The 13,524-nt window shown below is 57.4% G+C and overlaps 2 protein-coding genes across 7 annotated transcripts; both read left to right on the top strand.

The window, feature by feature from the left end:
- The first annotated feature begins 1,574 nt into the window (after positions 1-1,574).
- On the top strand, positions 1,575-8,470 carry RPL3L (ribosomal protein L3 like). Of its 4 annotated transcripts, none has more exons than XM_049698804.1 (10): positions 1,575-1,644; positions 2,138-2,330; positions 3,627-3,795; positions 4,952-5,087; positions 6,392-6,578; positions 6,678-6,838; positions 7,042-7,146; positions 7,613-7,708; positions 7,940-8,059; positions 8,327-8,470. In XM_049698804.1, the coding sequence occupies exons 1-10, from the start codon at positions 1,642-1,644 to the stop codon at positions 8,381-8,383; spliced, it is 1,227 nt and encodes a 408-aa protein (XP_049554761.1). In that variant the 5' UTR covers positions 1,575-1,641; the 3' UTR covers positions 8,384-8,470. The 4 variants fall into 4 exon arrangements, with proteins under 4 accessions (XP_049554761.1, XP_049554760.1, XP_049554759.1 ...); XM_049698803.1 differs by lacking the exon at positions 1,575-1,644 and adding an exon at positions 1,817-1,933 and having other exon boundaries at positions 7,045-7,146; XM_049698802.1 differs by lacking the exon at positions 1,575-1,644 and adding an exon at positions 1,817-1,933.
- A 449-nt stretch (positions 8,471-8,919) lies between these two features.
- Positions 8,920-13,524, top strand: MSRB1 (methionine sulfoxide reductase B1). 3 transcript variants are annotated; one of them, XM_004270319.4, is made up of 4 exons: positions 8,921-9,076; positions 10,865-11,013; positions 11,359-11,473; positions 12,407-13,524. In XM_004270319.4, exons 1-4 carry the CDS (start codon positions 9,022-9,024, stop codon positions 12,436-12,438), a joined length of 351 nt encoding a protein of 116 aa, XP_004270367.2. In that variant the 5' UTR covers positions 8,921-9,021; the 3' UTR covers positions 12,439-13,524. The 3 variants fall into 3 exon arrangements, with proteins under 3 accessions (XP_049555131.1, XP_004270367.2, XP_033285053.1); XM_033429162.2 differs by lacking the exon at positions 11,359-11,473 and adding an exon at positions 10,594-10,671 and having other exon boundaries at positions 8,925-9,076; XM_049699174.1 differs by lacking the exon at positions 11,359-11,473 and having other exon boundaries at positions 8,920-9,076.

Genomic DNA, 13,524 nt, shown 5'->3' with positions numbered 1-13,524 from the left:
TTTCCTGCCAGACTCAGCCCAAAGTATTAAAAGTAGCTTTGTCATTCAAAAACAACGACAAAAACAAAGAATTGTAGATTTTAGTAGCATAGAATTTTAGCAACCAGGGATGCAAAATCCACAGACCTGCAGAGATATCTTAGGCCTGTAAAACTCTGATTCTACAATTATAGAACTTTATAACCATAAAATCTTTGAATTAAAAAATAAGAGATTTCAGGGACTTCCCTTGTGGCGTAGTGGTTAAGAATCTGCCTGCCAATGCAGGGGACACGGGTTTGAGCCCTGGTCTGGGAAGATCCCACATGCCGTGGAGCAACTAAGCCCGTGTGCCACAACTACTGATCCTGCACTCTAGAGCCCACAAGCCACAACTACTGAAGGCCGTGCACCTAGAGCCCGTGCTCCGCAACAAGAGAAGCCACTGTAATGAGAAGCCTGCACACTGCAATGAAGAGTAGATCCTGGGCTTCCCTGGTGGCACAGTGGTTGAGAATCTGCCTGCCAATGCAGGGGACACAGGTTTGAGCCCTGGTCTGGGAAGATCCCACATGCTGCGGAGCAACTAGGCCCGTGAGCCACAACTACTGAGCCTGCACGTCTGGAGCTTGTGCTCCACAACAAGAGAGGCCGCGATAGTGAGAGGCCCGCGCACCGTGATGAAGAGTGGCCCCTGCTCGCCACAACTAGAGAAAGCCCTTGCACAGAAATGAAGACCCAACACAGCCAAAAATAAACAAATTAATAAATTAAAGAAAAAAAAAAGAGTAGCTCCTGCTGGCCACAACTAGAGGAAGCCTGCAGGCATCAACGAAGACCCAACGCAGCCAAAAATAAAATATAAATAAATAAATTTATTTTTAAAAAGTATAAAAAAAATTTAAGTTCATAAAAATTATCTTAAGGGACTTCCCTGGTGGTGCAGTGGTTAAGACTCTGTGCTCCCAATGCAGGGGGCCTGAGTTCAATACCTGGTCAGGGAACTAGATCCCACATGCATGCCGAAACTAAGGAGCCCGCCTGCTGCAACTAAGACCTGGTGCAACCAAATAAATAAATATTAAAAAAAAAAAGTATCCTAAGTGTTCTTGGCTCACAGCTACTAGAGTCAAGGGACCTTGATTGAATCACAGCTCTAGTGATCCTCTGGGCACACAGCCAAACTTCCCCATCTTCCCACCGTTTTTCCAGTTCAGGTTCACAGCCTCAGGACAGCACAGGAATCTGCTCTGCTTCAAGGCCAGCAAACTGGACTCAGACACTCCTAATGGCAGCTGCCCAAGGGAAGCTCCCAAACCCGAGTTCCTAAACCCCCTACCAGGCCAAGTTGTTCCCGTTTTGGAGGGTCACACAAAGCAGAAAACAAAGTGTGTGACCCAGTCCCAGGACATTTGAGGAAACGAGTGCCAGCCCTAGCTCCAGGTGCACCCCCCCAGGCTGCCCAGGCTGCCCCCCTTCGCCCTGCCCTGGGCCAGGCCCGCTTCTGACACCAGAGCCCACATCCGCCACAGGAGATGACAGAGCTCCCCTGCCAGGGGCTAAATCTGGGATCTGGCTGCTGTGCGTCCTGGCCCTGCCACTTGACCTCCGACGCCTGGTGAGGTGGCCCCTTCCCTTCCTAACCTGCAGGGACAGGCCTCCATGGTCAGTGGGCTGGCGGGAGGGGGGTTGGGGGGAAGCACGCCAGCTTCCTGGCGAGGGGCAGGTGGGCTTCTGGGATCTATCCCAGCAGAGAAGGTCCTTGGGCCTGTGACAGAGTAGGTGATTACAGGGGACAGCAGGGGGCCCAAGCTCTGGCTTCCAGGCCTAGGACAGGCAAACAGAGGGACAGATGGCAGTGGCCCCCTGCCTCTGTGGCCTTGGCTGCAGTGTGGATCTGCCTCTTCTGGGCCCAGACAGGCAGGACCAGGCCACTGAGACAGGAAGCCCACGGGTAAGGGGGGCTGCCGCTGGCTCTGTCCCTAAGACACTGCCCTTGGAGAAGTTTCCCTCCTTTCTTGTGGACAGATGCAGGCCCTGAGGGCCACCAGGTCTCAGCCTGGGGTCTCTAGCTCACTTCTGGTCTGGTCTCTGGGACTGCCCAGCTGCACCCAGCAGGGAGACCCCAGCTCTGATCTCCCTTCCCTTCTGTCCCCAGTCCCACCGGAAGTTCTCTGCCCCTCGGCATGGACAACTGGGCTTCCTGCCACACAAGAGGAGCCGCCGGCACCGGGGCAAGGTGAAGACGTGGCCTCGGGACGACCCCAGCCGGCCCGTGCACCTCACGGCCTTCCTGGGCTACAAGGCTGGCATGACACACACTCTGCGGGAGGTGCACCGGCCAGGGCTCAGTGAGTGGCCTCTAGGGGCCCCTGGGGGGCGGGCCGAGCACCCCCGACCGCCAGAAGATCTGGAGGTTCTTCCAGAGGCTAGGAGCCACAACTGGGCTTCCGGAGGGGAAACAGCCCCAGAAGGGGCCAGGCCCCGCCCATGGGCACCTCAGTCAGAACGTTGACTGCTGGCCGTGCCTCAAGAACCGATCTGTCATTGCCCCAGTTTACAGATGAGGAAATAGAGCAGTTATGGAACTTGTAAGAGCTAAGATTCAAGGGCAGGTGCCCCTACACACTTCCGGTTTTGAGATCATCGTAGTGTGGTTATAAGAAATAATACAGAGGGATTCCACGCACCCTTTACCCAGTTTCCCCAATGGAAACATCTCTTAAAACCATTGTAATATGTCACAGCTGGATAATGACATGGATACACCCTACTCATCTTATGCTGGATTCTCCTGAATAAGATGTGTGTTTATTTAGTTCTCTGGTTCTGTCACGTGTAAATGACAGTTTCTGTCATGTGTAAATGCGTGTACCCACCACCTTGGAACGTTCCATTCCCACAACAGTCCGTCCTGTTGCCCTATTATAGCCACAGCCGCCACCCCCCAACCTTCTGGCAACCACTCATCTGTTCTCCATCTCTCCTAAAGTATATATTTTTTGGCTGCGCCACGAGGCTTGCAGGATCTTAGTTCCCTGGCCAGGGATCGAACCCGGGCCCTCGGCAGTGAAAGTGCCAAGTCCTAACCTCTGGACCGCCAGGGAATTCCCCTAATATATATTTTAAGCATATACTTCTTTGACTTCAGATCAGCCTCATTAATAACATCTATAAAATCATGGGTTTAGGACAAGTCTTAGGTTTTGTTCTAGAACTCATCCATATACATTCATAGTGCCCATTTGTACTCCCCTAGAGGATGACCAACCCTACCCTTTGGGGGACGCTGCTCTGGCTGTGGCTCTCCTGGGCGGTCTGGTGGGGAAACCAAGGCAGGAGCAGGTCAGGCCTTACCTGAGCTGAGTCAGAGCTACTATGGACACCTGTGGGGTCTTGCCCAGCAGTGGCTCCACACGCAGGGCAGAGCAGGGAGAGAAGGGCTGGGAGTGGGGAGGCTCAGGGCTGGAGGTCAGGGGCCTGCTCACAGGGGCCTCTGTCCGCAACAGCCCTGGGGCTCTGGTGCTGGGTCCTCCCGCGGGCAGGTGGGGCTGTGGTCGGCACTTCCACCCCTGTCCCCTCTCCATGGAACTCCCCATGGGACTCGGAGGCCCCCCTCCACGCCTCTGTCTCTGGGTTTCGTTCAGAAATTTCCAAGCGGGAGGAGGTGGAGGCGGTGACAATTGTGGAGACGCCGCCTGTGGTGGTGGTGGGCGTGGTGGGCTACGTGGCCACCCCGCGAGGCCTGCGGAGCTTCAAGACCATCTTTGCGGAACATCTCAGCGACGAGTGCCGCCGCCGCTTCTACAAGGACTGGTGAGGGATGCCGGGTGGTTGGGCAGGAGGAGGAGTGTCAGCAGCGTGTGGAAGGCAGAAAAGTGTGTGTGTGTGTGTGTGTGTGTGTGTGTGTGTGTATGCGTGTGAGTGTGTGATGCCTTCCCTCCAATAAAAGACAAGGACTAGAGGGCTGGAGAGGAAATTAGTTAGAGGAAAAAGGAAAGCAAACATTCTCATCCTCAGGGTGAACTAAGAACTGATTTGATGGAATGTCAGAGTTGGTTCCAAGCTTCCTAGTAGCCAGGGTGAAAAGGGAAATAGCCAACTGACAAGCTCTTTTCATCAGAAAGAAGGGCATCCTTAGGCCTCAAATCTTCCCTGGCATTAAGTCCAGAAAGGGAAGGCACCCCTGCCTGAGGAACCTCACAGACATCCCCTTCCATATGGAGGCAGAGGCACGTGTAGCCTCCATGGGAGGCGAGGACCTTGGGCCCCAGTGTCAGAGCAGGTTGTGTGACCACAGGCAAGCTGACTGACCTTTTAGAACCTCACCTCCCCCCCCACACACACACTCCCCACAGACACCATCAAATGGGAACAGGAGAGGTCTCCGCATCTTGGGGCAGCCCTGAGGATGAGCTGAGCAGAGTGTGTCAAGTGCTCAGCACAGGGAAAGAGCTCAGCGAACGCCAGCTGGCCTTGTTTTTGCTGCTGCAATTGTGATCAACTTGCCCCTCATCTGACCTCTGTGAACCTCGGTTTCTTCATCTGTAGGATGGGGATAATGATGTCCACCTTCCAGCATCCTGGCAAGGGTTAGGAACGATGGGGTGTGGGGCCTGGCCAGTCCTGACTGTTCGCTTTAGAAGTGGGTTCAGCAGCCATGGCAAAGTGGGCACGTGGCCATGGCTGGCTGGCACGCCCCTTCCCTGGGCTCCTGCACATCTGCTCACTCTCAGCCCCAGGAGGCAGGGAGGGTACCCACTTTACGGAGGAGGAAACTGAGGCCTAGAGAGGGAAAGACAGTCTGTGCTTAAGGAGGGCGCCCGGAACCAGCCCAGGGACCCCAGGGGCCCAGCAATGTCTCCCCTGGGAATGGGAGGAGGGAGGAGGGGGACATCTAAGCCCATGCTTGGTAGGATGCAGTAGAGGCTGACATTCTGGTCGTGCTGAGCACCCTCTGTGCACGGCTCAGGCACAAGAGCAAGAAAAAAGCCTTCACCAAGGCCTGCAAGAGGTGGCGCGATGCCGACGGCAAGAAGCAGCTGCAGAGGGACTTTGCTGCCATGAAAAAGTACTGCAAGGTCATCCGGGTCATCGTCCACACCCAGGTCAGCCCCTACCCCCTGGTCCACACTGGTCAGCCAGTCCACCACTTGGGCCCAACCTCCCTCAGCCTGGCTTCCCTGAGCCCTGGCAAATGTCAGCCTAAAAATACTGTGAGCCTCGGGCATGGGCCCAAAGTGTCGGCTGACCAGCCAGCCGCCTGCAGCCCCGGGGATGGGGTGTTGGGCATCAGTGCACTCTGAGGGCTACGGGGTACTGGCCACACCCAGCAGTCAACCAAGGCCCTGAAATGCCCCAAAGGTCCAGGATCACCTGCCCAGTGTTGGGTGTGGGGGTCCGGCAGCCTCTGTTTGGGGTCTGGCACATGTGGGTGTGAATCAACATTCGTGAGTGGGGTCTGGCTTCGTGTGGGTTGACAGGTTACCTATACCCTCTGGCTTTTTCTGGAACGTTCAGGGAAGCCTTCCCAGGCCCGGAGCAATGACCCTCCTACCTGCCTGAGTTACTCTCCCACTTGTAGTTCCTGGTTATGTGTGTCATTGGTTAACATCCATCTCCCTCCATAGACTTGAGCTCCATGGGGGCAGGGGTCACAGCTCCCTGCTCACTGCTGTACCACACCCCCCAGGAGGCTTATATGCAACAGGTCCTCCATCAGTACTGGTTGAGCCCTATGCTGTGACCTAACCATGTCCCTGCTTCCACCTCACACAGCAGCAGCCAGAGATGTTTAAAAATGTGCAACAGATCATGTCACACCCTGCACTTGGAATAAAGCCCAAGCTACTCCCTATGAGACCTGCCTGGCCAGGCCCCTGCTCACCTATCACCATCCTGAACCCTCCTCCCTGTTCACCACAGTCCAGACACACTGGTCTCGTTTCTGTCCCACCAACCACTGCTCCCCCATCTTCCCTGCCACAAGGCCTTTGCATATGCGGTTCCCTCTGCCCCAAAAGCTCTCAGATCTTCACCTAGTGGTTCCTTCTTGCCATTGATGTCACCTCCTCAGAGAGGCCCTCCTTCACCACCGTCATGTGCAATAACTGTCCCCTCCACCCTCAATATTTCATCACAACACTTAGGCCTATCCAAGAGTTTACTTGGTTTCTGCCGCCCAACTAGATGGTGGCTCCATGGGGGCCAGAACGCTGTCTGCCTCATTCCATGCTGCATCCCCAGTGCCTCGCACAGAACGTGGCATATAGGCACACCAGAGCATGGGATCATCTGTTGAATGAATGCATGCGTGAAAGTCTGCCAGGGATCACCAGCTGGCCATGTCATATCGGCAAATGGGTGTGTGTGTGACTTTCTGGGAACCGACTGGCCGTGCCATGTCTTACAGATGAAGCTGCTGCCCTTCCGGCAGAAGAAGGCCCATATCATGGAGATCCAGCTGAATGGCGGCACGGTGGCTGAGAAGGTGGCCTGGGCCCAGGCCCGGCTGGAGAAGCAGGTGCCAGTGCACAGCGTGTTCAGCCAGAGTGAGGTCATTGATGTCATTGCCGTCACCAAGGGCAGGGGCGTCAAAGGTAGGGCCGGGTGGGGATGGCGGCTCCAGGAAGGCTGCCTGGAGGAGGTGGGGGCCAAACTGGCCTCTAAGCCACCCACCCTGCCCCTCCCACCTGCAGGGGTCACGAGCCGCTGGCATACCAAGAAGCTGCCGAGGAAGACCCATAAGGGGCTGCGCAAGGTGGCCTGCATTGGTGCCTGGCACCCTGCCCGTGTGGGCTGCTCCATCGCCCGGGCTGGGCAGAAGGGCTACCATCACCGCACAGAGCTCAACAAGAAGGTGTGTCCGCAGGCCTGGTTTGAGGGGGGATGCCCGTGACCACACCCCAGTGAGTGGGGTGCATGACCCAGATGCTGCCTGGCCCCCTAAGGCTCTGAAATGCCCCCACCAGCGCCTGGGTCTAAGCCCACATTCTGATGGGTGTGGGCATCTTGCCAGCCCCAGAGGCTACCTGCTGTCCCCAATGTGCCCTGTGCTCCTAGCAGATCTACCGCATTGGTCGGGGGCTGCACACGGAGGACGGGAAGGTGGTTAAGAACAACGCATCCACCAACTACGATGTGACCGACAAATCCATCACACCACTGGTGAGGGTGGGCCGCCAGTTTGGCTGTGGGGCAGGCCTGTGGGGTGCTGCCCTCTCCCAAGAGCTCAGGCTACAGGGTGGACCACCTGGTGGACCAAACCCCTGCTGTTTCTGCATCCTCAGAGCCACCACTGCAGACAGCTCATCCTCCAGCTGCTGTCACAGGGTGCGGAGTGCAACAGCTCTGACTGTGGCCTTGGAGTCAGGCTGCCTGGGCTCAAACTCCAGCTGCAGTGGGTAGCAGCTGCGGGGCCTGGAGCAAGTGACTTCACCCCTCTGAGCCTCAGTTTCCTCCTCTGTAAAATGCAGATTTTTAAATAAGATAATCACGGGAAGGACTTAGGGTGTGGCTCAGATGCTGCCCTGATTAGTGATTGAGAATGTCACCCTAGGCCAGGGGAATTCTCCTAGGGCCTCCAGCTGCCTCCTAACCCAGCAGCCCCTTTCCTGGACTCACCTTCCCACAGGGTGGCTTCCCCCACTACGGGGAAGTCAACAATGACTTCATCATGCTGAAAGGTTGCATCGCGGGCACCAAGAAGAGGGTCATCACGCTGAGGAAGGTCAGTGCCAGGTGGTGAGCTGGGGAGTGGGAGCCCCATGGGCCTTGGGGGAGTTGGGCGGCTGGCCTACCCTGTCCTCCAGCCTGCTTCAGGAGGGGTGGGGATGGGGAAAGCAAAGAGGGAGAGGTTCTAACAGAATCTGGGTGAGCAAGACCTTTCTGACTGGGGGTAATGGGAGGGGCTGAGTGGGGACCTCCCACGGTGACAGCTCCCCTCTCCCACCGGCCACAGTCCCTCCTGGTGCACCACAGCCGCAGGGCCCTGGAGAACATCGAGCTCAAGTTCATTGACACCACCTCCAAGTTTGGTCATGGCCGCTTCCAGACAGCCCAAGAGAAGAGGGTCTTCATGGTGAGCCCACCAGCCTTGCTCTCTGGGGCTCTGACACCACATCCTACCTGCCCCAGAGCGGGGAAGCTGAGCAGATGGGGGTGGCACGCATGTCCCTGCACTCATCCACAGGAGGGGGCTTTTAGGGGTCCAGTCCTGGGCACTGATTCTTGCCAGAAAGGAAGTAGGGGAGGAACAAGTGGGAGAGGGCACAGGGCCGACTCCGCGTAACCCAGGCGGCTGGTTAGACCCCTGTGACTAACGCTCCTCCTGTCCCTCTCCCACCAGGGTCCCCAGAAGAAGCATCTTGAGAAGGAAAAGCCGGAAACCTCGGGAGACTTGTAGGCAGGATGGGATGGAGGGAACCTGAAAAAAGCGCGGCGCAACCCCCGCCTGTCCCCTTGTCTAATAAAAGCCAGAGACAACTCTTCCCGCGGTGTCTCAGAGTTGGGGGGCGCGGAAAGGCTGGTCAACGGCCGGCAGCCCGGGACTTAAGCGCCGGGAAACGACGAGAGCGTACGCGGCTCAGTGTGGTGCACCGCGACAGCCACCCCAAACCCAAAGCAGCTCAGCGCCCCGCCCTGCTGCTAGGGGCAGGGGGGCAGGGGGGCAGGGGCGGGGCCGCGGGGACCGCTCAGGAGTGGTCCTTAGTGGTGGGCGGGGCCTGCTGGAAGACGGAGGGGGCAGGTCCTCGGGAGGTGGCGGGGCCTCCTGGAGGCGGAAGCCGGAACCCTAGTCCCGGGGTGGGATTGGTCCGTGGAAAGGGCGGGTCAACGGGAGGCGGGCCCTGCGAGGGTGTCTCGCACCTCTGGACGTGATTGGTCCCCTTGGGGGGCGCGGCCTAGGGCGCCTGGGCAGGTCCGGGATCCGAGTGGGATTGGTTCTCGGGAGGCGGGGCAGGAGGCGGGCACAAGCACCAGGTCGTAGGTCTGTGGCCTCGGATCTGTTGGAGGCGACGATCGTGCAGCTGTCCCGCCGGCGCCATGTCGTTCTGCAGCTTCTTCGGGGGCGAGGTTTTCCAGAACCACTTTGAGCCGGGTACGACCTGTGACCTCCTGGAGGACAGCGGGGGCGGGGACGCGTATTAGAGGGGGCGTCGCAGCCCTCCGGGTGGCGATGGAGCCCCGGAGTCCCGGGAACGGGGGCCGAGTGTGACCGCGCGGGGAGGAACGCATGTGGTTAAAGGGGATACAGAGAAGGGAGGAGTTGGGGGTTCCGGAGAGTAGGGGTACTTGAGGGGAGAGGGACATTGGAGAGAGGGTGTCGCTGTCCTCGAGGACAACAGAACTTGAGTGTGAGCGTGGCCTTTTCCGAGGAAATCTGCGGGGTCAAGGTATGGGGGTGGTGACGCCGTTGCGGGTATCCGGGTCAGGATCGGAACTTTAGGGGGAGGCGGTGGAAGGTCTTGTCCAGGGGCAGCTCCTGTGACTGGCCTGCCTCTCCTTGGGGCATCCTCCTGATATTACTCCAGCCCTTTCTTCTCCCCAGTGCCCCAGACCTGCGGGGTAAGCTGGAAAGCACGTCTTGTTGGGATCCAAATGTGACCGCCTGGGTGCCTACCCCACCTGCCCAGGGCCCCAGATTTGGGTAACCAGGAGTGCTGCCAGGCTGCCAATGGCCAGTGAAGTTTGACTGGACAGCCTGGGTCAGATAGGAGGGGTGGAAGGTAGGGGGTGAGTGGTTGGTTTGGGGGCATGGCCGGCAGTCAGCCCTGGGCCCAGGCTTTGAGAGGCCCAGATGAATCCCCTTCTGGGCTGTGCTGCCTGGTCATGGACTAATTTGGTAAAAATATGTCCACAGGCAAGACTAGGGCAGCGACCTACCCCTGGGTGGGATTTGTTGGGTGTCAGCCCTCGAGGGAGCTGGGATGTGACACCCTGGTCTCTGTGAGCCAGCTGTGACATAGGACCCTCTGGGCAAAGTCCTCCCTTCAGACTCTCTGGCTGTGGGACTCCGGGTTGTCCTCAGGCTACTCTGCCAAGCTGGAAACTCCACTCCCACAGCAGCTCCCGTTTCCTCTTTTCTTCCTCAAGTTACTGGTAAAGGCTGAGTAGGTCACAGACTCCAGGGCAGGCTGTCTCCAGGCCAGGCAGGGGGCGAAGGGTGACTCAGTACCCCTCGAGTGACCCCCAAGCAGTTTCCTGTTCTGCGAGTTAGTTTTGCAACCTTTCTTTTTCCCCCCTCAGGGTGATCTTTTGGCGGTAGGTTAAAACTCATCCTTCTCCCTGGTGCTCTGTCTTCCTGGCCCTCTGTCTGACTGGAGGTCTTTTGCTGGGATCAGTCTTTTCCTGCTTGGAGAGCAGGCTGGTGTCTGGGCATCCACCTTACGGCTTCTTTGGGCAGAGGGAGGTCCACGTGGGAAGGGCGGGGGGCTAGTGGTGGTGCTGGCCATGCCACAGCCCCCACCGTGTGGGGCCTGCTTGTGTGTGAGGGGCAGAGCTGTGTCCTCATCAGACTGCCTGGGTTCCTTCCTGGCTGCACACCCTGTAGCTGAGCATTTTGCATCCCTGAGCCTCAGCTTCCTCATCTGTAAAATGGGAACATCTGCATTACAGGGCTGTTAAGAAGAGTGAAAGAAATAATTGTGAAAAGTGGCTCTCCTGGCCTCTGGCACAGGCTCAGAACTGCTAAATGTGAGCTCCATGCTGTGTCTCCCCCACAGAGCCGATACCCAGGCTTATGGGTGGTGGGTGGGTGAGTGGGGAGGGTGTGCAGCCCACCCTGTAGCCGGAGTGCTGCTGTCCTCTCCTGGGTTCAAGGATTTAGGTGCTCACCCCCGAGGCGCTGGAGCCAGCATCTCTGCTTTTACCTCCCCTTCCGCCCCAGGCATCTACGTGTGTGCCCAATGTGGCTATGAGCTGTTTTCCAGCCGCTCAAAGTACGCACACTCATCCCCATGGCCGGCCTTCACCGAGACCATCCATGCTGACAGTGTGGCCAAGCGTCCAGAGCACAATCAGCCTGGAGCCTTAAAGGTGGGTGGTAGCAACTGGGGGGCGGTGAGGAGGTGTCAGCCAGGGGGGTCCTGAGAGCCCCCCACCCCTTCCTGCTGTTCCCCCTACAGCTGTAGGGGCCTAGGGTCTGTCTATTCCAGACCTCTGGCTTCAGCCAGGGGAGTGACACCCCAAACTATTGGGAGAGCCTGGGGTCCTGGTGGGAACAGGGAAACAAGATGGTTTTCCGGGGCAGGTTCTGGGCCAAGGCCAACCTCTCATGCCAGAAGTTACCTTGGGAAATAGGCATGGGGAGGACCCCATGTGCTGGTGGCAGCAGGGGCCATGGCTGCAGCTGTTTTCATGGCTGTCTTGTGGTCTTCCCAGGTGTCCTGTGGCAGGTGTGGCAATGGGCTGGGCCATGAGTTCCTGAACGATGGCCCCAAGCGTGGACAGTCCCGCTTCTGAATATTCAGCAGCTCACTGAAGTTCATCCCTAAAGGTGAGCTTGCCTGCCGGCAGCTGGGCACAGGCCTATGTACAGGCCTTTAGAGGCCCAGGGGCACACTGTTCTCATGCACTTACAGTGACAGAGCATGGGGGCACCAAAGCGCGCTGCCCAGGGCCACTGGAAGGTGGCTGCGGGACAGGGACAAAGGGCAGATGTCCTGCCTCCTGCATCTGGTTGATTGTGTGCAGGGTGGTGCGGAGGTTGAGTTCTGGGGCTGTGCAGCTGCAGGCTTGCTCGTCAACCTCTCTGAGCCTCCTCATCTTCTGTGTAGTGGGCGTGATGGCAGAGCCTCCTTTACAGGCCCGTTAAGACTGGCTGCATGAAAGTGCACTGGGGTCTGGAGTGTAGTAGGGGCTCAGTAAATATGTGCTCCTGTTGGCAATATTCTTATCACTGGTAGATTGTTTGGGAGCCGTTTTTCATTTGTGTGTGTTTTATCTGAGCTCAGCCTCCTCTCTGACCCATTGCTCTCTGTCTGCATCCCCAGCCGCCCTCTGGACTCCTTCGCACTCTTTGTACCTCAAATCCCTCTCCTCATTTGCTGCCCGCAAGACTGCGGCCAGTCCCTAGTCTCAGTTTTATCCTCTGTAAAATGGGGTTGCTAACAGCACCTGCTCGCTGCCCTCACTGTGGGGTTAAGTAAGGCTGTCTGTGAGGGCCGGTGCGTGATAAAGTTTTGATAATACTTTTGTCCTTTTGTAGCTATTTGTCCTCCGGTACGTGTGGAGGAAAGACAGACTCTGGGTTCTCCTGCAGATCTCAGGGAAAGAACTGGGCACAGAGACACCCCCAGGCTGCGGGTCTGGGTCCTCCCAGCTCTCTTGGTCTGCAGGCTGCAGTGGGAGTGGGCTGGGCCAGGGAATGGTGTCTGAAACCTAAGTTAGCAGCGACTTGTTTTTCTCTCCCCTCCCTCATTTCTTCCAGGCAAAGAAACTTCTGCCTCCCAGGGACAGTAGGTGGGCAGCCCACACCCAACCCAGATGGACACTGCTTTGTGGCCACACTCTGGACATCCCACCTTAGAAGTGGAACCTCAGACATTTGGACAGGGGAGCGGGGGTGGGGGGGAGAGGGGTAGCTGAAACATCAGGAAGGTTCCCGAGGCCTTGCCTCCGAACAGGCTAGGAGAAGGGAAGAGGCTGGGAAAAGGAGAAGGCTACACTAGGCTGCCAGGGGGTGCCTGGAGGCCCCACTGTCGGCTCTCACAGGAGTCTCAGGGAGGGGGCTCTAGGCCTGGCTCGTCTTAGAGTGATGGTGCAGCCTCTACCTTCTCTCCTCAGCCCGCTGCCCCCTCCCTGCCTGTTTGGACTCACCCCGGTGAGGCCCAGTTCTGAGATGGGCTCTGGCCCTCGCCGAAGCTCTTGCCTGTCTCCAGCAGGCTGTGCTAGGAGAGAGAACGCAAACAGGGGCGGCTCCAGTTGGCTGCTCCAGCCCTGGTCACTCTATGATTCTCTCTGACTAAACCCTTCCAGGCAGCCAGAGTGGTGATGATCTGTGACCTGCTGGGGGAGCAGGCAGAGGGGTCAGATCTCTGGCCTCTCGGTTATGAAAGGAGAAATCCCGAACCCTGTTGCACCATCTGTGTGGATGCTGCTTGCCCCACTCAGGCTTAGGAAAGCAGCTATTGCTCCATCGCCTTGACTGTGCAAGGCTGGGGACACCGGAGCTCACAGCCTACAGTTCACCATTTCCGGGGACACAGTGACTGTGCCTCACTGCACATGCTCTGAGGGTCCTGCCATCAGGGAGGGTGGGTGAAGTCCTTTCCATCTTGAATCCTCTTTGGAGTAATCAGGAAGAGATCAATAAACAAACAGAACCCAGGCTTGCTGTCTTTATTAACAACATCAGGGACTCCAGGACCCAGGGTCAGGCTTTGCACAGCTGTTTCACTTGTTCCACAAATAGTTATTGAGCTCAGTGTCAGGCTCTAGCTTCAGTGCTGGGGATGCAGCCATGAGAAAGGCAGATGGGGCCTGCCCTTAAGGTCTTTTTTTTTTTTTAATTTTTAAATTAAATTAAATTAATTTTTTTATACAGCA

The sequence above is a fragment of the Orcinus orca genome, chromosome 16 (genome assembly GCF_937001465.1).
Source record: "Orcinus orca chromosome 16, mOrcOrc1.1, whole genome shotgun sequence".
In the NCBI taxonomy this organism is placed as follows: domain Eukaryota; kingdom Metazoa; phylum Chordata; class Mammalia; order Artiodactyla; family Delphinidae; genus Orcinus; species Orcinus orca.
Note: the sequence above shows the minus strand (reverse complement) of the source record. Positions and strands in the feature narration are given on the sequence as shown.

Bases quoted from the DNA above. Each gene is read 5' to 3' on its own strand.
- RPL3L (XM_049698802.1), top strand. From the start codon at position 1,832: ATGGCAGTGGCCCCCTGCCTCTGTGGCCTTGGCTGCAGTGTGGATCTG. The intron at 5,088-6,391 runs GTCAGCCCCTAC...CATGTCTTACAG, and splicing joins GGGTCATCGTCCACACCCAG to ATGAAGCTGCTGCCCTTCCG. The intron at 8,060-8,326 runs GTGAGCCCACCA...CTCTCCCACCAG, and splicing joins AAGAGAAGAGGGTCTTCATG to GGTCCCCAGAAGAAGCATCT.
- MSRB1 (XM_033429162.2), top strand. From the start codon at position 9,022: ATGTCGTTCTGCAGCTTCTTCGGGGGCGAGGTTTTCCAGAACCACTTT. The intron at 9,077-10,593 runs GTACGACCTGTG...TCTGCATTACAG, and splicing joins CCAGAACCACTTTGAGCCGG to GGCTGTTAAGAAGAGTGAAA. The intron at 10,672-10,864 runs GTGAGCTCCATG...CTTCCGCCCCAG, and splicing joins CAGGCTCAGAACTGCTAAAT to GCATCTACGTGTGTGCCCAA.